Genomic DNA, 26,938 nt, shown 5'->3' with positions numbered 1-26,938 from the left:
TTAATGACTTTCTCCGCGGCATGTTGAACCGGTTTGTTTTCGTCTACCTCAATGATGTCCTTGTTTTTTCCCACTCAGTCCAAGAACACGTGCTCCATGTCCAACAGGTCCTCCAGCGCCTCCTGGAGAAACAGCTTTTCGTGAAAGCGAAGAAATGCGAATTCCATCGCTGCACCATCCCTTTCCTTGGTTACATCATCACTGCAGGGAATGTACAGATGGGTCCCGGGAAGGTGAGAGCGGTGGTGGATTGGCCCCAGCCTAAGTCCAGAGTGCAGCTGCAATGTTTCATGGTATTTGTTAACTTCTATCAGCGCTTTATTTGGGTTACAGCACCCTGGCTTTCTCCTTGTCTCCATTCACCCCTCCCAAGGTGCAGTTCACGTGGTCCCCAGCTGCTGACCGGGTGTTCTGGGACCTCATGCACCGCTTCACTGCTCCCATATTGGTTCATCTTGACCCGTTATGTCAGTTCGTGGGGGAGGCTGATGCTTCGGATCTCGGAGTGGGGGCTGTCCTGTCCCAGCGTTCTGCCCTGGACCTCAAGTTACATCCCTGCGCCTTCTTCTCCCATCGCCTCAACGCTACGGAAAGGAACTACGATGTGGGGAATTGTGAGCTTCTCACGGTGAAGATGGCGTTGGAGAAGTGGAGACACTGGTTGGAGAGGGCTGAACATCCGTTCATTGTGGATGGACCACAAGAACCTGGAATATCTCCACACCGCCAAGTGTCTCAATTCCAGGCAAGCTAGGTGGGCCCTGCTTTCCACCCAGTTTAACTTCTCCCTCTCCCACTGACCAGGATCCAAGAACATCAAGCCGGATGCACTGTCACACCACTATAGCCCCGCGGCTACACTCTGGCCTTTGTGAGACAAAGCTTTTGGTGGGCTACCATGGTTCCGGACGTCTCTGCGTTCGCCACCGCCTGCACGGTCTGTGCGCAGAACAAGACTCCTCGGCAAGCTCCGGCTGGTCTTCTTCAACCACTGCCTGTCCCTCACTGTCCCTGGTCTCACATATCCCTGGACTTCGTCACGGGTCTTCCCCATATCTGATGGCAACACCGCCATCATGACAGTAGTGGACCGGTTTTCCAAAGCCGCCCACTTAATTCCTCTCCCCAAGCTACCCTCTGCCAAAGAGACGGCCCAGCTCATGGTGCAGCACGTTTTCCGGATCCATGTACATGGTCTCCAATCGGAGCCCTCAGTTCTCATCCCGGGCTGGAAGGTGTTCCGCACGCTTTGGCCAGCTTGTCCTCCGGGTTCCACCCACAGTCCAACGGCCAGTCGGAGCGAGCCAATCAAGACCTGGGGACGACTCTTCAATGCCTTGTCTGGGTTGAATACGCCCCCAACACCCTCCTCTGCTCTGCCACTGGGTTCTCGCCTTTCGAGTGTTCCCTGGGGTATCAGCTGTCGCCGAACCTGGAAGAGAGCCCGGTCAGCTCTTCTCAAGACCACCTTCAGGTATCAACGACAAGCGGACCGCCACCAGACCCCGGCTCCCTGGTATCGTCTCGGGCAGAGGGTATGGCTGTCCACTCGTGACCTGCCCCTCCGGGTAGAGTCCCGCAAACTATCCCCCCGCTTTATTGGCCCTTTCGCCATCTCCAAGATAATTAGCCCCTCTGCTGTTTGTCTTCTGTTGCCACGTACCCTCTGTATTCATCCCACTTTTCATGTGTCTAGGATTAAACCTATGTCTCACAGCCCTTTGTCTCCTGTTTCCAGACCACCCCGCTCCCCCGTCTCATCTACGGCCAACCGGCATACACAGTGAGGCGCCTCCTGAAGGTTTGACTGCAGGGCAGGGGATTCCAGTACCTGGTTGACTGGGGGGGTTATGGCCTGTAGGAGAGGTGCTGGGTCCCCGCAAAGGACATCCTGGACCCAGGCCCCATTGCTGAGTTCCAACGCCGGCACCCCAGTCAACCAGGTATGCGTCCTGGTAGGAGGGGGGGGGGGTGCTTTCACACTCTGATCTGTTTCACCTGTCACCTGTCGCCCATCTTCCTCATTATCCCCAGTGTATTTATACTTGTGCTCTCTGTTTGTCTGCTGCCAGTTCGTCTTGTCTTGTCAGGTCTTACCAGCATGTTTTCCCATCTCCCTGCTTTCTCAAGTTCTGTTTCCTAGTTTCCCCAGTTCTGATCATTCTTTCTGCCCTGACTTCGAGCCTGCCTGCCGTTCTGTACCTGCCTGACTCTGACCCGTTTACAAACCTCTGCCTGCTGTTTTGTACCTTATTGACTCTCTCCTGGATTACAGACCTTTGCCTGCCTTTGACCTGTCTTTTGCCTGATTACGGACCTCTGCCTGCCTTTGACCCTGTTTGGGTCAATAAACATCTGTGACTCTAGCTGTCTGCATCTGGGTCTTATCTGATACCTGATACCTTAGTCACTTTGTCCTGGCGCCAGGTCTGGACATCATGCATCCGGCTCCTGGTTTGCAACCAAAGTGCAAACCTTGACCCATATTTATACTCTCCTTCTCCCCTCCTTGTCCCATATGGCCTGTTCATCTGCACCTTATACTGACTATTATTTTCCGACCGATTATCTACAGAACAAATGACAGAGCAGCAAATTTCGTTTTGTTTTTATTCATCAGTCCCAAGGGTTAGATACCGAAAATGTATCTGTCTCTTTAGAATCCTAGGAAGACATACTTGAACAATGCAAATTATCAAAGAATGTCCACTGCAGCTGGCTGTGTAGCAGATGTACAGTAGCAATCAAATGTTTGGACACACCTACTCATTCAAAGGTTTTTCTTTATTTGTACTATTTTCTACATTGTAGAATAAGAGTGGAGACATCAAAACTCTGAAATAACACATATGGAATCATGTAGTAACCAAAAGTGTTTAGCAAATCAAAATATATTTGAGATTCTTCAAAGTAGCCACCCTTTGCCTTGATGACAGCTTTGCACACTCTGGCATTCTCTCAACCAGCTTCATGAGGTAGACACCTCGAATGCATTTCAATTAACAGGTGTGCCTTGTTAAAAGTTAATCTGTGGAATTTCTTTCCTTCTTTATGCGTTTGAGCTAATCAGTTGTGTTGTGACAAGGTAGGGTTGGTATACAGAAGATAGCCCTATTTGGTAAAAGACCAAGTCCATATTATGGCATGAACAACTCAAATAAGCAAACAGAAACGACAGTCCATCATTACTTTAAGACATAAAGGTCAGTCAATCTGGAAAATTTCAAGAACAGACACATCTCAACATCAACTGTTCAAAGGAGACTGCGGGAATCAGTCGAATTGCTGCAAAGAAACCACTACTAAAGGACAACAATAAAAAGAAGAGCCTTGCTTGGGCCAAGAAACACAAGCAATAGACATTAGACTGGTATAAATCTGTCCTTTGGTCTGATGAGTCCAAATGTGATATTTTCGCTTCCAACTGCTGTGTCTTTGTGAGACGCAGAGTAGGTGAACGGATGATCTCCGCAAGTGTGGTTACGACCGTGAAGCATGGAAGAGGAGGTGTGATGTTGTGGGGTGCTTTGCTGGTGACACTGTCTGTGATTTATTTAGAATTCAAGACACACTTAACCAGCATGGCTACCACAGCATTCTGCAGCGATACGCCATCCCATCTGGTATGCGCTTGTGGGACTATCATTTGTTTTTCAACAGGACAGTGACCCAACACACCTCCAGGCAGTGTAAGGGCTATTTGACCAAGAAGGAGAGTGATGGAGTGCTGCATCAGATGACCTGGCCTCCACAATCACACATCCTCAACCCAATTGAGATGGTTTGGGATGAGTTGAACCTCAGAGTGAAGGAAAAGCAGCCAACAAGTGCTCAGCGTATGTATAAACTCCTTCAAGACTGTTGGAAAATCATTCCAGGTGAAACTGGTTGAGAGAATGCCAAGAGTGTGCAACGCTATCATCAAGGCAAAGGCTGGCTACTTTGAAGAATATAAAATATATTTTGATTTGTTTGGCAGTTTTTAGGTTTCTACATGATTCCATATGTGTTATTTCATAGTTTTGATGTCGTCACTATTATTCAATGTAGAAAATAGTACAAATAAAGAAAAACCCTTGAATAAGTAGCTGTGTCCAAACTTTTGACTGGTACTGTATCTATAAAGCTCATGCAATGTCGTGCACACAAAGTTAACATTGCATTTCTTCAGAGGACTGCAATGTGTGTGCCGGTTGTCACAGACCTAAAGGGCCCGAGGGCCCACACACCACTCTACATCAACCCAGGGGGACCTCATCAAAGAGTGGCCTAAGGAAATACCTGAGTGAAAATTAACTCCAAAGGTTGGTCAGAGGCCATAAGAACCCAAGGGTCCACTCCCCGGGGTTCCACACTCATCAAAGAGTGAATATGCCTGCATGAAAATTAACTCCAAAAGGTGTGACAATGCTCCAGCTGATACCTTTCTAGAGTCAGCTACTCCCCATGGGACGTGGGCCCTGAGACCTCCCTGGAACTTCAAACAGCAACTCCATAACAACAGGCACTGAAGGGAGGTGATAGGTTCTGGTGTGTGTCTGTCTGTGTGTGTGAGCGTGAGATGGGGTTTGGGGCAGCTGTTAGAAACCCTTGTCTCTCATCAGAGCAGTTGAGAGGCCATGTCTGCTTGGAGGTGGAACAGCACCTCCAGGGATAAAGAAATGGGCTCATTTGGAGTGCCTGCCTTTCTGTGGCATGCCATTAATGCGTTGCCATCAGATAGCAGCTGTGTAAAGGGGTCCTGTTGTTGTTGCTGAGCAGATAAAGGGAGTGCAATGTACTGTAAGAGGGGTGTGCGTGTGTGTGTGTGTGTGTGTGTGTGAGCTTGCATGTGTGAGTGTATGCGTGTGTGTGTGTGTGTGTGTGTGAGCTTGCGTGTGTGTGTGCGTGCGTGCGTGTGTGTGTGTTTGAACACTAAACAGAAGTTGGTCTCTCTCTGGTTTTTCATGGTTCAGATGCAGGCATGGCTTGACCCCTCACTGACCTGTCTACCTCGTTAAATCCGGCAGGCGCAGATGACACATTTGCGCTTCCACACCGTTTACAAGATTCCACGGGTCAAAAGGTGCAGGGGGTTTACGACAAGAACAACAGCGAACGCAAGTTGTACCACGTTGTGAACGGGAAGTGAGGCAGACTTAGACATGACTACCAAAGGCATCAGGCTTTTTACAGTAGTTGGATAGGTAATGGGTAGTATAACAGACAACCAATGTTGATCTTAGAATACCCAGATAAAATGACAAAGTCATAGAGGACTGAATTAGCTCTGTTAATTCCTATATTACTGTTCTCTATAAGGCTAACTCCTATGGACTCCTCCACCCTTAGAAGAGGAATGCGATCTAAGAATAGGGTTGAAATGGCAACACCTCCAGTACACCTATCAGCAGGCCGGCCGGGCAGCTCTCCGTCCCCCGACGAGGAGATAATAGTCCGACACAACAAAGTGACATTGCCAAATCTGCACCGCCACTATGCCACCCAGCCCTGCTATCCCAGGAGGGTGAGTGGCAGGCCCTAACTCTGACCGACAGGCACCTTTATCCTGCTCCATGTCCATCAGAGCCTCGTAAATCTAACGAACACACGCTCTCTCTCACACACAAACAAGCACAAACACCCACACCACACATACACCCGCACCACACCACACACTCTTTCACACACACACACCTCCTCCTCTTTTCACCCTCCATTCTCTGAGAATGAATTCAGCACCTTGGTATTGCCCACTGTCCCTTCCATTACTCATTACTTGCCTGTTGACATCCGCCTAAAAATAGTGCCCCTCACCCTCTAGGCAGCACTATGGGCAACTGGGTTTTGACTTAGTGGATCAAGAGAGGGAACACACTAAAGCTTGACTACGACTATACCATTTCTATTGACTGTTTTATGACTGTCTTTTAGATATGTTTGGGATTTGAATCTGTGAATCGCTCTCTCTCTATATGACACACACTGTCTTTCTCTGGTTTCGCTGGTAGGCTACCCTATTGACTGAGAGCATCAAATCAAATGTATTTATAAAGTCCTTCTTACATCAGCTGATATCTCAAAGTGCTGTACAGAAACCCAGCCTAAGACCCCAAACAGCAAGCATTGCAGGTGTAGAAGCAGTGGCTAGGAAAAACTCCCTAGGAAAAACTCCTTAAAGGCCAAAACCTAGGAAGAACCCTAGAGAGGAACCAGGCTATAAGAGGTGGCCAGTCCTCTTCTGGCTGTGCCGGGTGGAGATTATAACAGAACATGGCCAAGATTTTCAAATGTTCATAGATGACCAGCAAGGTCAAATAATAATAAACTGGAGCAGCAGCACGGCCAGGTGGACTGGGGACAGCAAGGAGTCACCAGGCCAGGTAGTCCTGAAGCATGGTCCTAGGGCTCAGGTCCTCTGAGAGAGAGAGAGAGAGAGCATTGGAGGTTGGTGGGAGGAGCTCTAGGAGGACGGGCTCATTGTCATGGCTGAAATGGAATAAATGGAACGGTATCAAACACATCAAACATATGGAAACCACGTTTGACTCTGTTCCATTAATTCCATTCCAACCATTACAATGAGCCCGTCCTCCTATAGCTCCTCCCACCAACCTCCACTGACTGAGAGGTCTGAGAGAGTGAACATGTGTGGGGAAATGTGATCTGTGGTTTGACACCTCTGTGTTGCATGGCTGCCCTCTGCTGGGCCGGATGAATACAGCTGTTAAATAGATTTTCTAGTGACTATTCTAATCTAAGCAACTGCGTCAGTCGGCTAGATGTTATCCCAGTGTGAAGATTTATACGGTTAGATAATGTGCTCATAAATATCTAGTTGATACTCTATAGGGACACGTAAACATTCTAGCAATATTCACTGATCCAACGACACAGGGGAGGTTAAGTCAATAAGAAAACCAATACGTCTTCGTTTCAAGACGTGAATCAGGCAATACCCGAGAAACCAAACTAAATGTGAGTCAAAGATAGAGAAGAGATTCTCTAAACTTTAGAGGCATTACAGTGACTTTTCAAGACACCAGTAGTGTGGCGAAGGCAACGCTGTGTTTGAAGTAACAAGTCAAACATACTTCTCCCTAGCCAAGTCCATTACTGTCTAGCAATAAGTCATAGACATTACTCATTAGTCTCGCCACAGTGCATTAGCGGTTATAAGTCATATTAGTCAAATGAGAGGTACGTGTGATGATCGGTACTGCATGCGTTTGCGTTGGGGAGCGGAGGGACATAAATCGTGCTGGTAATAGAGTCCAGCTGCTTTTGCAGGGAAAACGAATGGCAAATGGCGAACGTTCATCAACATTGTCAGCCCCCCTCTCACCACCAGAATGTGGAAACAGTGGGGGTCTGATGGGGTAAGGGCATGGGAGGCATGGACACCCACTGGGTTTTGGGAAAAGAAGACCAAATTGAAGGGGACACCTGAGCTGACACTGTACCCCCCTAAAAGACAAGTCACTCAAAACCATCTCCAGATCTGGTTTTCTGGTGGTTGTGTGGCATTGTATTTTGTTGCTCAGGCTGTCAACAGCGTGTCTAAATAAGTTGACATTGGACTTTGAGGGCTTAAAAGGGGGAAATATTTCCTAACTGTACTACTTGGTGAAACGACATGCGCTTTGTCCGATTTGTCGGTTTCTGAAAATTGACGGACATTGAGAGAATCAATGAGCACATTCAACCTCAACATACTCTACAGTATGTCTGTCTTTTCAGGCTGGTCTCGCCAGTTTTGTAAACGCCAGTGTTTTCTTTGTCGTCTTTTTGCTGGTTTCAAGTGTCATTCCAAATCTCATCCAACAAACGAAGGAAAACTAAACCACAGACAACAATTTTCTCTTTAATAAGACTCCGATACTCCCTCTGACCCTTCAACACACAACAAAATATATTTATAGCATATACACACACACCAGCATTTCCTTTTCAAACACATTAGAATCTGTGGAATCTCAATGGAGGCAACATATCATGCTTCTTGCTCAGGTTTAGAAAAAAAATAAACTGCATACTGACGTTTAAAACGGTGGGATGGGATGCCCTCGTGTACATTCTGTTTCAACACTGATTTAAACTGAATTGATCACTGATTAGACCCAAGGCTTACCAATTCTGAATCTGGAGTACCCATGTGTGTGCTGTTTTTTTTGTTCAACTGATCCCTTGTTCATTTCTATATTAATTTCAGAGTACAATCAATCATAATTGAGGAATGGAACAGTTCAAACAGAAAACCTGTCGACACAGCACTCCTTGGAGACAGCTGACGCTGTGCTGCAACAACATAATTCTTACATTGTCAAAACGTTGTCAAACGTCTTCTTCAGTATTTTGGAGACATTCTATTTGCAGCGAAGCTCCATTTACAGAACGTTTACAAAATATGCTTACAGAGGCCGTGTCATTATGTTTTCAATACATATGAGTTACTGGGCAAACCTTGAAAGGCAGGAGTTAAGTAAACATTGGGCTTCCTTTCATAAATTCATACACTATTTATTCCACAGACCCCTCCCTCCTTTAGTCCAACGCTCAAGTTTTCATTTACACTATTCACATAAAACTGTACCCAGTCTTTACATTTCTCTTCAACTTAAATAAACTAAACATTAGAAACAAAAAAGCCAACTAATTTCTCTTTCAACTCATCATAATAATAACAATTACTCATTAGTGTCAAATGTGTATTTTTCCCCCCTCAGGGCTGGTGAAATCTACCATGGACGATAGTGTTATGGAAGAATTGATGCTGTGATATCTTCTACCATCTACAAATGGTAACACTGATGCACCCTGTCGGGTGGCGATGATGTCATATCCTGTTTTGTATTTTGCTTGTGTCTTTTTTTTTGCTTCTTCTTCATCTTCTTCGGCCCTTTTCCCAGGTAAAGTTTATGTTTTTTGGGGCCTAGAAAGCAGTCTGTGATTGGTTTGGCACATGTCATAGGGGAAGTGCCCCTTCGGGAAGAAGGGTGCTCTCTACCCGTACGAGCGGAGGCTGGGTTCGGGAAGGTGGGGGGGCCTAAGAATCGCCTTCCGTGAGTGGCACACCTCACAGGACCTCTGGAGAGATAATAGACGGAGAGGACAAGATGAGGGTCAGTTTCAACACAGTGATACACCACACAACAACAAGGAAAAACACCAGCGATCCAAAATGGTGTCCATTTTGAGCCGTTCTGAATGTGCCATCTGAATGGTGAGCCAAAATGGTCGCCAATTTTAGCATTTGTAAATGTGTGAGGAGGACCCACCCTCACTGACCCTGCTAATGACAAGGCGTATAAACCCTTGACCTGGCTAAATACTACATTTGAAAAGGTCCTGAGTGCATGTCAGGCTTTATAGGCGTGTTTTTATAGGGTTATGAAGAGGCTAATCAAACCAAGCAGCAGATGCTCCAGACAGAATCCTGACTCCTTTTAATGGCAGACCATCAACGACCATTCAGTCGCCCATCATGTGAGTGAGTGATAGCTAGCTAGCGCTACGAGTGTGATAAACACAGCCTGATTGATGCTAACAGTAGCAATAGATTGACAGAGGCACCTGTCAGGCTGCTAAACGGTCCACCACAATAGCTCACAAGTATCGCCATTTGAATTAGCCCCCGGCGGTATGTTTAGAAATAAACATGTCCCCGATTGCCAATCTATGGAATTACATCGTAACATTCAATCAGCGTCGATACATTAATCTCCCCAGTCACAAACCCCCAGCCCCACGGCCATAAACCAAATAACCCCTCCAAGTCATCATGGTAAGAGAGTGCGGGGTATGCAGACAGGGCAGATTAGAAGTGTGATGTTAACTTGTGAAAGACTGAGACTGTGACTTGAAGGCAGTGTGTGTGGCAGAGTGAATTCACTCTGATTAAAGTGGTTCATATTGTTGGAGCTCGTGTGGCTGAAGCTCTGCAGCTGGGTGACCCTCTTCTGTTTGCTTTGGATATAATTTATGACCTGCTGGCAGGCTGGCAGGTGGGGACTAAGGGGAGGGGCAGTAATGCTGACCACGCCGTGGGGAGGAGGGTGAGGGGGATGGGGTACATAACTGGGCCGGGGTTCTGTTTCCATCCCTGGCAGCTAGCTAGCTCCCCAACACTCATGGAATTCAACACTGGGTGTTGAGAGTAGCAACCGGAGCTCCGGGAGCGAAAGCAGTCAGTATTAAGATACCTCACTCCCCCTCCTCCCCTCTGTGTCCCCTTAGGCCCACTGGGGGCTGGAGGATTCCCTCTGTCACCCTCTACCTCCCTTTCTCACCCCCTCTCTTTCCCTAGGGACACTCACGTACGCACGGGTGACGAATTGCATCTGAGACGGCACTAAACCGACCTGCTCAGTCGGATGGCTCTTCGTTGCCAAGGACAACACTACGAACCCATGGCGCCGCTTTATGGCACGTTGTGAACCCTGGCCCTAATGTGAGGAGTCAATCGCCAGAGCAGATGCGAGACCATTATTACTGCTGTAAATGAACCCCAGCTTAATCTATAGTTAAGAACACTGTAAAAAATAATCCTTCAAAGTCTTCGGAGGTTGAGGACACCGAGATACGATTCCTTGCTTGGATCACTGCAAATATTGGCAGAGCTGATGTAATATTATTAGGTTAAGTTGTCATTTGAGGGCGGTTTCCAAGACACAGATTCCAAGACACAGATTAAGCCTGGTCTTAGACTGAAAAGCATGTTCAATGGAGATTCTCTATTCAAATGCATTTTAGTCCAAGACTAAACATGATCTGTGTCCGGGAAACCGGCCCTTGGAGTTCCCTCTCTCTCCCTCTGTCAATGTACCTGCGACATGCTGAGGCTTCATGGGGCCCACTTTTTTCAGGAAGGGCTCATCACTTTCAAAGGCCAGGATTGGCTCAGTGGGCATGTCACTCTCTGATTTCTCCCGCCCCCCATTGCTGCTGTTGCCTTGATTGGCTAGCTGGATGATCTCCTCAAAGTGTGCGGTGTCCCCCTTGCTAGGCAGGCCATTCTCGTGACTGGCTGGCTGGACACCGTTGACCACATGGACCGTGGTCCTGTGGGAGAGAGATGGTTACAGTGGGAGGGAGGGTGAAACATGGTTACAGACAAAAGGACTACGGCCCCAAGTGGTTCAGTTGCAGATTTTCCCCTCGGGCCTGTTCAGGAAGATGTAACATTATACTGTAGATATAACGTAGATAGAAATGATTGTCAGATAGAATGGTGACAGCTCTATATCTATCTATCTGCAACATTCATAACGTCTGACATCACGGAATACAACCCTGGTCTGCCCTCAGAGGCTAACTGAAGTCCTCAAACCTTATATTACACTATCCCTCACAAACAAAAACACATTTCTATAGATAAATAAACAATATCTCTACTATTCTACTGTAGGCCTATGTATTGAGGCTCTCTGTTATCTTTTGTGGTTTGAAACTATACAAATCGGCACAAGTCTTGATTAGAAGGCATCCAATACTGCTGGTTTCTGGTTTGCTTGTTTTCTAGCGCGCATGGTGGTCTTGTAATAACAATAGTGCGCGGCTTGCTATTTTACATTTCTAACACAAGAGGAAATAGAGGACATGGATGTTGAACCTTACCTGTCTCTCTCACCACTATGGTCGTTCTCTGTATTCTTGTTGATCTCTGGGCTTGGCTGGTAGTCAGCAGAGGCTGCGGAAACAAATAAAATCCGCTGTAAAACACACACTCAGTTCTCAGGGCCACCCTGAAGCAAGCACAGACAGAACTCAATATGCAGGATGGATCCAACCAGTGCTGGATTCATGATTAGATACTGTGGCTGTGTGTGTGTGTGTGTGTGTGTGTGTGTGTGTGTGTGTGTGTGTCCATATTTGAGCATGTGTGTGAGTGCGTGCGCACACGTGTGTGTGTGTTTGTGTGAGTATGTCCAAAGGCCTGATTGGAGAGGAGTAACACCACCCAACTTGCCTGGACTCCCAACCACATCAGTGCCTCCAATAATGGTTTCCACCATGCTGGAAACCTGGCCACATGTACCCAAATCCCCCATTCTCATTCCTACTCATACTTCTCATTTGCAAATGTTGTGCGTGTGTGTGTGTGTCTCTGGTCAAATGGGGATGGGGGTTGTATAAGTAGGAGTAATATTTGTGAATATTTGTATTTATTGTGCCTTATGTTAGAAGAAAACTTAATTGAATTGATGGGCTGAATGTGGTGAGTTGTCCATTTACAGTCACTAATCCAAACCTGCAATGCAATGCATTGCCATAAGATATTCCCAGAAACTGAAAATCCCCCAGACTGGGTTTGGACTGCAAACAATAAGCACACACATGGGTTATACTGTCCTAAATGAAAGCAGTGGGGCTGGGATTCTAACAATAGTATTAAATACTCTTCATATGAGAAGGGAACACAGTGCAGATGGCGATGAAACAAAGATCAACATCCTACATATCAGGAGGGAGGTCCCTTTTTATCCTTTTATCCATTTTGTCCGTAACTGTAGCACTTTACTAGCAGCACCACATATTAACTTCATTCATGCTTTTCGCCTAGTCTAATGAGATAATTGTGCTGCAGATTTACATTGGCTGGTTTTGACTGTGCATGTTCATGTGTATGTTTATATTGTTCTGTTGTTTGAGAGCTCTTACGAAACGTGTTTTTTAGTACTTACAAATGGGTTAGATAAACTTGACTTGACAAAGTACTGAAGCTAAACTGAGAGGGGGGAAAAAGTAGAAGTTCAATCCCTGCATTCTAAATCAACAAGATTCCTATTATGTAGGAAGAGGAAGGGAATAGATCACGTAAACAACACACAGTCGGCTAAATCCTAACTTGGAATTTGGCCTAAATCATGGGGATTTGGGGATTTTCATTTTGAGTGAACAAATGTCAAAGTTAACATTAAGACAGATACAGCCATCCAATCAAAGAAGCCATATTATCCCACTGGGCACACACTGGTTGAATCAACGTTGAACCAACTTGGAATAGACATCTGTGCCCAGTGGGACTTAATTAGTTTATTAAACCAGTCAGTATCTAGAGCTGAACTTCCCCATTAATGTGGCAGTGAAACATAGGCTGGAAAAGGACCAGGGACACAGCCCACTGATGTTTGAATCCATTCCCCCCCGGATATCATTGATGAACTAATCTAAATTATAATGTTTTTATTTAACTAGGCAAGTCGGTTAAGAACAAATTCTTATTTACAATGACAGCCTACACCGGCCAAACCCAGATGACGCTGGGCCAAATGTGCGTGATACAGCCTGGATTTGAACCAGTGTCTGTAGTGACGCCTCTAGCACTGAGATGCAGTGCCTTAGACCGCTGCGCCACTCGGGAGCCCAATACATTTACAATACATTTCCTTTCAGGATTAATTGAGATTAATTGTTTGACTCCGAGTCCAAACATCGATTTCCTGAACACAAGAGCAATATAATGAGCAAAGATGGACGCCGTTTACACTGCTCTTCATTTTCTGCTTACCTTTGCTGCTCTCGGCCTCTTTGCCATTGGCTTGGGAGGGAGGTGGGGACTTGGTGTCTTTCTACAGAGAGAGATTATCACGTGTTAAATGTATTTTAAATCGAGTGAAGTGCATTAACATTGTGCCTTCACAACAAACGTACCTTTTCCCCTCCGTCTGTCTTGCGCGTCCTCTTCATGATCTGCTCGAGACGCTAAGGAAGAAGGCACAACGGTCAGAGAGAGGGAATAGACTGAGAATGTTAACAAAATGGCGGATGCAGATTAAGTGCTCAGTCCCCATGGGTTGAATCACAGTAATACAGTAACTGTGCAGTAACTTAATCTCAACGGACTCCTTGTTGGCACCGAACAGCTAAACAAACACCCAAATCCTACCTGGTACAAGATATTTATTTGTATTTAACCTTTATTTAATTAACCAGGCAAGTCAGTTAAGAACAAATTCTTATTTACAATGACGGCCTGGCTGAATGCAAGACAGCCATGATGCTAAGAGAAGAGCTAGCTGCCATAAATCAAGTAAAGCATACAGATATGCCAGATGTGGGGCAGCTCTGATGTTGAGTTGTGATACACGCTATTGGTAAAGTGGAAAGTTAGGTGACCCGTGTGTGTGTGCCACAGGAGGTTGGTGGCAAATTAATTGGGGAGGACGGGTTCGTGGTAATGGCTGAAGCGGAATAAGTGGAATGGTATCAAATACATTAAAGGGATACCGAGTCAGTCGTTCAACAGATGCCACTCCACGTGTTCCGTTCCAGCCATTATTATGAGCCGTCCTCCCCTCAGCAGCCTCCACTGGTGTGCGTGATCCACAGAATCCATACCCAGTCAGGTATGTAACAGCAGCTGTGGAGCAGTGTGCAGAGGCGTGTGACTCAGCAGGCGTTTGGGTAGAGGACATACTGTTCTTGTGCAGTAATACCACTAGAGCCTGGCTCAACACACAATGCGGAGCTGCTTCGACCAGCTGAGCTGCATGGGCCTCAGATAAGAGAGGGGGGGGGGAAAGAGGGAGCGAGGAGGGGAGAGAGAGAGAGGGAGAGAGAGAGAGGGAAAGAGAGAGAGGGAAAGAAAGAGAGGGAGAGAGAGAAACAGAGGGAGAGAGAGAAACAGACAGAAAGAGAAGGGGGGGAGAGAATAGGAGAGTGAGGGACGAAGGTGGACAAGAGACAGGCGGAAAGAAAAACAGAGGGTGAGTAAGAGAGAAAGAAAGAGCAAGAGTGAGAGAGCAGACTCAGAGGGTTGCAGTATGGTCTGACTGTGAGTGGTACACCAGGTGCGGGCAGAACACATAACCCTGGGCTGCACACTGAACTGGGCCAGTTAGGACTCACTCTCCACCATAACTGTTTATATATAGCCTGAGGTCTTGGACCTAGTATATAATCTTCCGCTCAAACAAACAGAGACTGTAAGCCCTATTAAATCAAAACAAGTAGCCAGGATAAGCCAACATCATTCTTCTCGGCGGCAGGAATATGAGAGTTGATATAATGTTCAACAAATCCTTGTCTAAAGAGTGAAACAAAAAGAAACGTAACCATAAGCTAAAGCATGCTTTCCTGTTGCTACTAGAACAACGTTCCTTTTGACTGATCTAAGGCCCTGTGTGTGCTTACTGTAATGTGTAATAAACATTTCCCTCTGTACCTTTGGAATATGTACAGTACAGAAGATTACAGTAGTCTGCAAGTCTGTTACGGTGCCAGTCTGTTTGGCATGACAATTCTAGAAGGAGATGGCAATGGTGGCAATGGCTGGAATTCGATAGGAGTTGGCTATACACACAGACATGGGTACCAGGGTAGAGAGGACTCTGGTGGGGTATACTCATGTAGTAGAATGAATGCATGGATCTTTTCTTACCTTTTTCCTCTCCAGTCTCTCCTGCTCCTCCTTCTGGAAGTGTTTCTCTCTGTCCAGACGCTGTTTCTCAGCCTCCTCCTTGGCCTTAGCCTCAGCCTCCTCTCTCTGGAAAGCATACAGATTACAATGTGGTATGCTCTTCCCTTATAGAAAAAAAAATACATTTCACATGTGTTTTTGGAACACTTTACATACGCTCACATGCTTACACGCGTGTGGTTTCATGTTATCACATTAACTTCACATAAGATCACGCGGGATCACATGAAAACGCGTTTTTTTAAAAACACTTTTTTAAAACGCGTTTTTTTTAAAACACATGTGGGACCACATGTGAGATTCATGTGAAATCCGTAAGGGTTACCGTAGAGATACATTATATTACTGACCAAGACGACAGCCCTTTTAGTCACACTGCTGGGACGCCAATGTCCATTCTAGTGTGCTATTTATCGTATGGATTTTACGAGGCTAATAACATGCTACTACCACCAATAGTGTTGAGGGAGATAGTATTTCCTGTTGCTTTATACAGTCACTGTTTGTGGTAGTAGAAGTGAATATTTTTAACATTGTTAGGTTCAATACAATGACAAAATTCTGTCATTGAACACAATACCCTTTCTAGCCTACTGTATTTTTGAAATACATCATTATTGAAACTACGAATGACACTTCATTGACAGCGCACTAGAGGGTATCAAAGGGTCGTCAGCCAGAGAAAACCACCACTTAGACAAAAACCACACAACCCCAGGGGCAGCTCCTATCTCCTATCACACAGTCTATGTTGACACTGCAAACAAACCCTTCTGTGAATCACAGTGTTTTCTGGCTCACTGACTGACATCTGTTCGTCGGGATCCTAGACTCGACTGCTCCTGAGCAACGGCGGTAAAACCATTGGTAGACACAGGAAGTTGTCAGTGAGTCAAACGGACTCGGGCCTTTTCTGCTGATCTCCAAACAGTGAAAGGGGCCATTCAATGTGCCATTAATGTCAATGTCTGTAGCCACTGGGAAAATATTGACCGACGCTAACGACAAATCACATTGGTTGATATTGATTTGAACAAATATACGAAACAAGGTTGGTTATGAGATATGCCTTATCAAATGAGGTCAGGTAGATGACCAACTTGGCTAAAGTAGTGATCTGGGACAGACAGGGTTACAGAAGGCTCTCTGTCACAAAGCAGGTGGACAATAAGAAAAGCAGACGGACAGACGGATGGACAGACACAGCCCCTCTGTCTGCTGGTAGTTGGGGGTGCTTGTTCACCTGTTTTTGTAGGCGCTTATTCTCCTCCTGCTCTGCCCTGGCTCTCTCCTGCGCCTCCTTCTCCTCATCCACACGCTGGGCCTCGTCTCTCAGGCGCTGCTCCTCAGCCATGAGGCGCGCCTCCTCCTCTCTGCGCTGGCTCTCCTCCGCCTCCCGCAGCTTACGCTCCTCTCGCAGGACCCTGAGCAAAGGGCGACAAGCATTTAGCAATCCTACCTATAATGCAGTCTCCTACCCACCTTCGCTGTGTCGCCATGAGTCTAGCGAGCAATACAACCTATAATGTATCACCAGGGGCTCTCTATCCAACCAGTCTACCAATCAAAGCATAGGCTTATTTACAAATGTGCAGTGCCTTCGGAAAGCATGACTTTTCCCACATTTTGTTATGTTACAGCCTTATTCTAAAATGGATTAAAAAAACAAAATCCTCAGCAATCTACACACAATACCCCAGAATGACAAAGCAAAAACAGGTTTAGACATTTTTGCAACTGTGTTAAAAATAAAAAACTGAAATAACTTATTTACATAAGTATTCAGACCCTTTGCTATGAGACTCAAAATTGAGCTCTGGTGCATCCTGTTTCCATTGATCATCCTTGAAATGTTTCTACAACTTGATTGGAGTCCACCTTTGGTAAATTCAATTGATTGGATATGATTTGAAAAGGCACACACCTGTCTATATAAGGTCACACAGTTGACAGTGCATGCTAAAACCAAGCCATGAGGTCGAAGGAATTGTTCGTAGAGCTCCGAGACAGGATTGTGTCGAGGCACAGATCTGGGGAAGGGTACCAAAACATTTCTGCAGCATTGAAGGTCCCCAAGAACACAGTGGCCTCCATCATTCTTGAATGGAAGAAGTTTGGAACCACCAACACTCTTCCTAGAGTTGGCCGCCCGGCCAAACTGAGCAATCGGGGGAGAAGGGTCTTGGTCAGGGAGGTGACCAAGAACCCGATGGTCACTCTGACAGAGCTATAGAGTTCCTCTGTTGAGATGGGAGAACCTTCCAGAAGGACAACCATCTCTGCAACACTCCACCAATCAGGCCTTTATGGTAGAGTGGCCAAACAGAAGCCACTCCTCAGTAAAAAGCACATGACAGCCCGCTTGGAGTTTGCCAAAAGGCACCTAAAGACTCTCAGACCATGAGAAACAAGATTCTCTGGTCTGATGAAACCAAGATTGAACTCTTTGGCCAGAATGGCAAGCGTCACGTCTGGAGGAAACCTCGCACCATCCCTACGGTGAAGCAGGGTGGCGGCAGCATCATGCTGTGGGGATGTTTTTCAGCTGCAAGGAATAGGAGACTAGTCAGGATCAAGGCAAAGATGAACAGAGCAAAGTACAGAGAGATCCTTGTTAAAAACCTGCTCCAGAGCACTCAAGACCGGGGAGAAAGTTCACCTTCCAACAGGACAACGACCCTAAGCATGCAGCCAAGTCAACACAGGAGTGGCTTGAGAGGATCTGCAGAGTAGAATGGGAGAAACTCCCCAAATACATGTGTGCAAAGATTGTAGCGTCATACCCAAGAAGACTCAAGGCTATAATCGCTGCCAAAGGTGCTTCAACAAAGTACTGAGTAAAGGGTCTGAATACTTACGTAAATGTGATATTTAAGTGTTTTATTTTTAATAAATTAGCAAAAAAATTCTAAAAACCTGTTGAGTGTAGATTGATGAGAGGGAAAAAACGATTTAATCAATTTTAGAATAAGGCTGTAACCTAACAAAATGTGGAAAAAGTCCAGGGTTCTGAATACTTTCCGAATGCACTGTATACATCTAGATTTAGAATAAATCAGTTAACATGTGCTCTAGCTTAAAGAGTGAATCTTTGTCTTTGTACTACATTGGCAATAGCTGTGTCAGGAAAATAAAAAGTTCAACACAATCAGGAAATGAAACTTTTTTATAAGGAAATAGTTGCCTGCTGATAAAATGGAAAGGAACAGAGAGCAACAGGAGCCCGTTGCCCAGCCTGACAGCTGTCACGACATAAATACCCAGTGGTCACATAGTAACTATTGTCAACGTGCTACAATAGGCTGACGCAGGAAATCCTTTTTAGCTCATAAACTTGAGCGGAGGGGGGCAACTTAAGCCGTTACACAAATGTCAACAGCTCCACACCTCCGGGGGGTAACACGAGCACCACACATACTGTATCATAGTGGTCTAATTCCGAGTGGTCTAATTCTGCCATGCATATGACACGGTGGAGAACTGTATTGTACTCCATATGTTGATGGTTTACACTTGAAATTATTCAAATTGTGATGTGCTGCCATGGTTACTTCCACCTTGTCCCTTCAAGCTGGTAAGACATAGGTTGTCTTTACAGTAGAAAGGATAATGGTCGAATCCTCCAACCGAAATTTCAGGAATTTTGCAACCCGACTAGACGCTGCAGTGGCTCTCTCCAGTGTGGGTTTATGTACTGTACATGAGGATAACATGACTCTCACTTCTCTCTCTCCTCCAGCTCGCGTTTCTCCTGCTCCTCTCGCTCCCTCTGCTCTCGGGCCTGCCTCCTCTTCTCGGCCAGGGTCCGGGCGGCCTCCTCTGGGTTGTTGGTGCCCGCCATGGGCTTGGCTGATGAGGAGGCTGGGGCTGGGGACGATGCAGGGACACTGGGGGTTGATTGGGCGGAAGGAGGGACCTCAGAGGGAGTGGCGGTGGCCGTCGTGACTGGTGTACTCAGCGAAGGGGGCGTGGCCGGAGCGGAGGATACCACGATTGAAGGAACGGGGGAGCCTGGAGAGAGAGTTGAGCAGGAAAAGAGGAGAGGAATGGAAAAATACAATAAGAGTGTTCTAAAGACAAATCACTGTTCAAACTATCGCCTTCTTTGAGCTGAAACGCTGATAAAACTGAGTAATTACATTAAGACAAGTACACTAGACCTCCGGTCTAGATTCCTCTTGGTTGATGTGAGACACTCTGTGATGTTCTTAATTCAAACAGTGGCAAAGCATGGAAAATTTGGCCATTTTTGGATTCTGTAAACTTGTAATTATAGCATTTTTGCAGTAATTAGCACCCCCTCTGCTTTTCCTCGCTATGTGTGAAGGAGAGAAAGACAGAGAAGCTGTGTAACTCACTTAACGAGCCGGCATTGTCGGCGTGCCTAATTAACTACGACGGTAATCATCCTGAGGCTGGGCCGGCGCTACAGTGCACGTACGCGCGCACACATTCACTTTTTCCAGTTTGAGTTTCAGGTTCACTCTTCTCAGCCATGGGAACAACTGAGCCAAACCACAAAGAACTGAAGAAGCAAAGTATGAATCAGCCGTGGCAGGGCGACGGCCAATAGAAAACAGACACACTAAAATCCAAGTTGTGTCAGGGGGAAATGAAAAGGTACTGAATTATATGGGTATATAGTGTTCTCACGGCTTGTGTGCCAAGTGCATACAAATCTATCAAATTCTAAATTATCTAGGGTGAGTGAGTCCATATTTTTCAAACCATTACAAACCACACCATAACTAGACTGAAGACAGGACTTCCATTCACAGAGCTTAATGTCAATGTAAATATAACTGGCTTTAAATGTGACATAACACAGGAACTACCCTGGGGCATTGCAGAAGCAGTGGGTTCTTTCCCTGCTCCACTGGAAGCTTAACTTAACGTCAACGCGAGCAGAGGGCGAACCACTTTATCAAGTCAGCTACTTTGAAATCTTGAAAATAGAACCAGAGAGTCATTTGACACTGAGCAGCGCGAGCCTGTCGCGAACCGCACTGCCTACGCGCTTCATTGAAATGAAAAGGAGTGTCTCACGCTCGCCGAGAGTTACGCGTCTAGTGTTACAATTGAACTCATTCCAACAACATAAACAATACACCCCCCCCCCACTTAAAGTGAATGTGGTTACGCTGATTAAGCCCTTTAAAATGATCCTGCACAGTTGTGATCCCTGTAAGAGGAGTACACTTTACTTACACATATAACCCTCCACCTGGGGGTACTAACTAGGTACTGCATTACTCACTCTTGCCTTTGGGCTCCTCGGGCGTGGCTGACCTACGGCCGCGGGTCTCCCTGGCCCTCTCCAGGGGAACGGGGGAGGAGGTGCGCCCGTGGTCCACCCGGGCCGGGGTCCTAGCCCTCTTGGGCCGGGCTTTGGGGGTGGAGGGGCTAGCCCGGGCTGAAGAGGGGGGTTTGGGGGAGGCAGCGGGGCTGGGAGAGGAGGAGGAAGGTCTTGCTCTAGGAGTAGTGGCGGGTGAGGCAGCTCGCTGTCTGGATAAGGGACTAGGACTGGAGGGAGGGAGGGAGCTATTATGTAAAACATGAATACAAACAGTATGTCCGACAAATCATTAGAAATCATTAGAAATATGTAAATAATAATAAGCAAACAACAGTTAAGTAAAGTTTAGTCGAACATTTAGTCATGTCCAGCCCTAGGGATGAAAAAATAGTCCATCTCTATACACAATAAAGCAAGGAGACTACCACTAATACCTCCAATGAAGTAATACTATTAAAACTGTTTCTGTTACATATGTGCCTCCCTAACCTCAAGTCTCAGACAGCAGTCAATAAACATGACCTCACCAGGTAGCAGGGTCAGACACGACACAACCTAACACGTGTAACATCGTGTGGTCTGTGACAGAGCATTATGGGATGGTTTCCCAGCAGTAGACAGTGTAATAGTCGTCCCATTATACCAGAGTGGTGTGTGTGTGTGTGTGTGTGTGTGTGTGTGTGTGTGTGTGTGTGTGTGTGTGTGTACTTCTCTTCCTTAAGGCATCTGGCATTCTCATCTCTCTCTCTCAATTCAATTCAAGGGGCTTTATTGTCATGGGAAACATGTTAACATTGCCAAAGCAAGTGAAGTAGATAATATATAAAAGTGAAATAAACAATAAAAATGAACAGTAAACATTACATTTCTCTCTCTCTCTCTCTCTCTCCCTCTCTCCCTAGACCCTTTTGTTAAGTCAGAGCACTCGTTTTTTTCTCTCTCTTCCCTCCATCTGTCAGTGAGCCCCATCCATTCCCATGTCCCGCGGCCGGCTATGATTAACGCGCTGGATAAATATCCTTCGGCTCAGGGGCCTCATGCTTTTAAGTCTTAGCCTGAGTTTACTTCAACACACAGACACGCTGGTTTCACCATCTGCACTCGCAGTCATGGTTATCTTTGTCTCTTACTGTATCCCTAACCTCAGGAAACACTCTAAGCTCTAATTTTAAGTCTTATACCCTATTCACATTATAATGTCGACCCAATCTACATATGCTGTGCTGGCTTGTATATGTTCTTTAAACATTGTCCTTTCCTGAAAGTTTTCAACAACTAACCAGGCCAATACACTACAGCTGGGCTTGGCTTGGTTCGGCTCGGCTCAGTAGTGTGCACAGGGTGTTTAGTGCTATACTGTGCCAAATGCAGATACAGTAGATCCACGTGAGAGCAGGTTACCTTGGGTCCGGTCTGTGCCTCATGCTGGGTAAGGACTGTCTCTTCTTCAGCACCTTGTCTTTGCTGAGAGCACTCTTCTCCTTCTGGTTCTCCCGCTCCTTGTCCTTCTTCTCTATCTTTTTCTTCTCTATCTGCAGAGAGACAAGAGACACAAACCATCAGAAAGGTATTAATGAGGATAAAAACATCTCTCTCAAAACCAAATGACACACAGTACATTCTAGCTTATTCAAAGTGCCAAACGGTGTTCTATTGTGTTTAAACGTTAAGGGATGGTTGTAGTCGGCGCTTCAGATTTCGGACCACGCAGGCCTGCAGGCGACAGGGGTCGAGTCCTGTCTGTCTGTGCCCTTCACTGTCTATGACCCTCTTTCGATTTGTATCTCTCTATCTAGTCTCCTCTCTATCCAGTCAATGAAATTGAAAAATACGTAAGGAAAGAAAAAAGGATGGTTGACGTACCGGCGTGGAGTCGCGCCGGCGCTGGGTGATGTCGGGCGTGCTGGACGTCACCCTCCAGCGGTCGGAGCAGCGGTGGTGAGGCCGGTGGGCACACAGCGTCAGCGGGCTGGCCGAGGCCGAACGAGGGCATAGGGGCGACTCTGGAGGGGACGGGAAGGAGAGGCACATAGAGAGCAGGCGAGAGATAGAGAAGGAAGGAAGGAAGATAAATAAATACGACACCCATATCTTAAAACGCAAACAGAGCACAGGCACACGTCACTTCACACACCCTACATCAGTGTTTCTCAAACCTCTCGTCGGTGCCCCTCAAACGCTTCCCAATTGTGTCGTGTCCAGAATTATCGTAGTTCATCAGCTCATTCAAGGGCTTGATGATTAGTTGACAAGTGGAATCAGATGTGCTAGCTCTGACTGGAACAAATGATCAAATAGCTGGAAGTGCTGGGGGCCAAGAGGAGAGGTTGGAGAGATGTTGTTCTAAATGACAAACAACCCCCGCCAATAGCAGGTCTCATCTACCCCAGTGGGAGTGGGATAACTACTTACGGCCTTTACCGTTGCTGAGCACGCTGGCGACGCTGCGGCTACGGGCCAGAAAGGACAGGGTGGGCGTCATCAGTCGGTCCACAATGCTGCTCTCCCACGGGCTCAGATGGAGGCTACGGGCTGCGGGAGAGGACAAAACACGACCAATTTTATCACATACATTCAAAGTCCTACGCTGGCCTTAAGGGGCAAACCAGCTTCATTTTCAAAGCCGGTTTGCCTCTTAGAGCCACCGTGAATATCTCCACTTCTGTCTCGCCACGTCGGGCGACGTCAGTGTTCAAACAGTTTTAATATGCACCTTATACCCACTAACTGTTTGATAACTATTGCAACCCCATTTTAGCAAATGACTCAAATGTAATGATCCAATATCGCATTGTCATCACAGTGTCACAGAAAGGCCTTTTTGCTCCTCGTTCTTTTATATGAGATATCGACAATGAGCTAAGCTTTGCTCAGTTAGCGTTCCTACGTTATATATTATAACGACAGATCAAATAAGACAATATCTCACCCGCATAAACCCTTATGCCTCTAGTAAACACTCACACCAAATAAAGCCTCAAACCCCAGGCCTACGCCCCATTCTTATGCTCTATGGGGAAATGGTGGGTTCCATATTAGACTGGGAAAACTTCCAGACGCATAATAACATGAGAGGGAGGAAGAACACAACCTTTATGCCAGAGCAGTACAAAGTAAGCACTGCCAGAGTTAGCAACAAAAAAAAACTCTGGCTACGGAGGCATCTGTTCAGAACATTGACATTGAAAAACGAGGGAGGAGAGAGAGGAGAGGGAAGAGAGAGATGAAAGAAGTCCACCGCAGAGGTTTGCTCTGGGTCTCGGTACACAAAAATCACATCTCACTTCCCTATTAAACCTGCCCTGAAGGATAATAAGGTTATCCAGCAGAGAGGGAAAGCGAGAGAGAGAGAGAAAGTGTCCGAGAGAGAGACTGAAATAAAAAAGAGAGGAGAGTGAGCTTTTGATAGACAATGAGTGAGACAAAAGAACTAGGGGGTAGAGGAGAAAGAAGAGGAGTAGAGGTAGAGAGGAAGAGACGAGAGAGAGGAAGACGAGAGAGACGAGAGAGGGGAAGAGAGAGGAAAAGAGGGAGAGGGTTACGCTTTCAGAAGAGTGCCCTTAATCGATTTTCAAGCATCACAGGTGTTCCTGTGGAGTTTTCAGAATGCGTTTTCCCTCAAAACGCTGACTCGTCCTTCAGTGGTCGACTTTTTTTAATTTGAAACACTAAAGTTCCTATGTGTTCGCACCGGTACACTGCGACCTATTTAGACATGTACTTCTGAAAGAACTCTGCACCTGCAGAGGTGTTCTCGGTGCACTGAAACACCACTGACTTGTGTGAGTAACTCTGAATATGAGTTACTAGGTTCCGCATAGTACAGTGTATTTACTTCGGGATAGAATAGGCCTGAAAACCCATTCATCATCATCATCATCATCACCATCACCATTCCAGACATTGACCAAGACTCTCCAGTGAGTGAAAAAAAATCTACTGACACACAAACCAAAGAGCACGAAATGACCATCACCAGCAGACGAATAACCCAAGAACACCAAAAATGTGGGACATAAAATATGAAGACAGAGTAAATGAACCCATATATTCACACCAAAGTATGAAGTATATAAATGCAGGGACTGAACATAATGCAGAGGGAGGGAGAAAAACCATAACCCATGAACCACAGAAAAAAAAAACTAGGGTGGATTTGAATTTGGAAGGTGAAAATAATTCGGTAATCAACCATCGAACACAAACAGGCGATTGGATTGGAGACAGTGGGGAGAAAAAAAACTGTGGAGAATGAAGAACAAAAAAAATTGTGAGGGAACGGATATGAAAGGTGGGTGTTCCCGGAAAAGGGGGCCTGACGTGTCTTACTTCTGTTGGGGGAGTTCCAGAGGGTGGCGGAGGACTTGGAGAGTCTCTTGTTTATAACCGAGTCCACGTGTTTGGGCAGGTTGACCGCCGACACCGAGCATCTGCCTGCGAAGCCAAGAGAGTAGTCCACAGAGATGGTGGGTCACACTGTTTCACACAGGGGAGGGAGACCTCCAGGATGTGTCACGGTGATATCAATCCCCCCCACACACGCATACATACATACACGCATACATACATACAGCAAACATCCAAATACCAAAACAGTGTATTTCCAGAGGGCAACTATGTCTGATTCAATAAAGAAACCAAATAATAAAATCTCTGTATTGAACGTTTCTCATCTGACAGTGTTATTTTACATTCCTTTCCACATGGAGATGACGGGAAACAGAATAGAAATTCTAACTGTCAAAGTGTCATGTCAAAGTATACTTCGAGGAGCCTCCACCAAAAATCGAATACAATCTGAAAACAGACAATTGATGGTAGAGGGAAATAACGCAGCTTTTTCTACGCACTGAAAAAATACATTGAAAGAAATATTGTGTTGAGTCTACTGGGTCATGCGTCATTCAGTTAGGTGTTGATATTCAAAATGGACACACTTGACTGTTTGTGAACGAGTGACACCGAAACACGGAAAATGACTGACTATCAATGGCCTGTGAACACATATGTCTAACCTGCAATGACATGATTAGAATGTAAAAGAGTACATGTCCCATCTTCGTTCCAACCTGAGCCCTGCCGTACACAAAGTAGTAACAGCGTTATTCTTACCACAACATGCTGTACTACACAAACGAATACCAATGTCAGTCAACACAACTGACACGCACGTAACACAACTGACACACATGTAACACAACTGACACACATGTAACACAACTGACACACATGGAACACAACTGACACACATGGAACACAACTGGCACCTAGTGAAGGGAACTACTGAGACAACCCAGTGATTAAACACCATTCCCCCCCCCAGAGCCTCTAATGGAGACTAATCGAGTGGACATTGTGCCCTTCATTAAATGCCACTAGACATACGACAGTACAGTCTAATGTTAATGGTGGAATTGGATGTCTCTGTCTCTGTCCTAAATGTCCCTCGTCAGATATGGGTTGTTGTTAGAGATGGGCAGGAAGAGGTTCTTTGTCTGCAGGCCAAGATAGCCCTCTGCTGCCTCTTCCTAAATAACTCTATTGGATTCTCAGTAGTCCACTGTATCCTGTTTGTTAACGCTTGCTACGGTTCAGTCTTTTCCTCGACAGCACTGGGTCTGAAAGAGGAGTCTGGGGGGGGGGGGGGGCTGTGGGGTGCAGGTTGATTTGGCGGTAAACATTTGCCATTACTCATGGCTCATAAAGTACGTAGTCTGGTCCCAGATTTGTTTGGCTGTCTTGCCAACGTCTATGTTCATTGTGACCATAAGAGTTGGCAAAGGTGGAGAACAGCAGGAAGAGAGAGAGAGAGCGAAAGAGAGAGACATCCCCGCTTCATACACCTCTTACCAAGTACATTGCTGTTACCGACTCCATTTGACTTGAAGGGGTATTTGGCAACGTGAATCAATGCTGGCGAAACATGAATCGACCACTAGTCTGATGTGTGTTGATGATTGATAACGCCGCGCTTACTGCAGGCTCTAAAGTACCAGCATACGGAATCACATTGAAGAACAAATACTTAATCTGTATCTAGGGGCTAAAGACCCTGAATGAAACATCCAGTCATGCAGTAGCCGACACTATGTGCCTGAGGTTGGTCGTGCACGTACAGTCTGTAACCCTGCTTACGTGGGTTCGAATCCCGGTCGAACCCCAAACGCTACTTATATTCATTCTAGCTGTCTCCCCTTCATTCCTTTCAATAAAATATGAATCATATAAAATCCTTTAAAAAA

General features: G+C 46.1%; 1 protein-coding gene across 10 annotated transcripts in view; it reads right to left on the bottom strand.

Annotated features, from left to right (window-relative positions):
- Window positions 1-7,823: 7,823 nt before the first annotated feature.
- LOC115177196 (MAP7 domain-containing protein 1) overlaps window positions 7,824-26,938 on the bottom strand; it is a 65,405-nt gene continuing 46,290 nt past the window's right edge. For 7 of the 10 annotated variants that reach the window (XM_029737761.1, XM_029737763.1, XM_029737767.1 and 4 more), the window contains 13 exons: window positions 25,026-25,130; window positions 23,109-23,228; window positions 22,560-22,699; window positions 22,098-22,228; window positions 20,658-20,923; window positions 19,123-19,411; window positions 16,644-16,824; window positions 15,362-15,466; window positions 13,633-13,683; window positions 13,490-13,550; window positions 11,596-11,668; window positions 10,805-11,040; window positions 7,824-9,066 (listed from right to left, as the gene is read on the bottom strand). In XM_029737761.1, the coding sequence (XP_029593621.1) occupies window positions 9,056-9,066; window positions 10,805-11,040; window positions 11,596-11,668; window positions 13,490-13,550; window positions 13,633-13,683; window positions 15,362-15,466; window positions 16,644-16,824; window positions 19,123-19,411; window positions 20,658-20,923; window positions 22,098-22,228; window positions 22,560-22,699; window positions 23,109-23,228; window positions 25,026-25,130 (1,769 nt within the window). In that variant the 3' untranslated portion in view covers window positions 7,824-9,055. The remainder of the gene's footprint in view (window positions 9,067-10,804; window positions 11,041-11,595; window positions 11,669-13,489; window positions 13,551-13,632; window positions 13,684-15,361; window positions 15,467-16,643; window positions 16,825-19,122; window positions 19,412-20,657; window positions 20,924-22,097; window positions 22,229-22,559; window positions 22,700-23,108; window positions 23,229-25,025; window positions 25,131-26,938) is intronic. The other 3 variants (XM_029737762.1, XM_029737769.1, XM_029737771.1) reach the window with 3 other exon arrangements.

The sequence above is a fragment of the Salmo trutta genome, chromosome 37 (assembly GCF_901001165.1).
Source record: "Salmo trutta chromosome 37, fSalTru1.1, whole genome shotgun sequence".
Taxonomy (NCBI): Eukaryota; Metazoa; Chordata; class Actinopteri; order Salmoniformes; family Salmonidae; genus Salmo; species Salmo trutta.
This window is presented reverse-complemented; position numbering and strand designations above follow the sequence as displayed.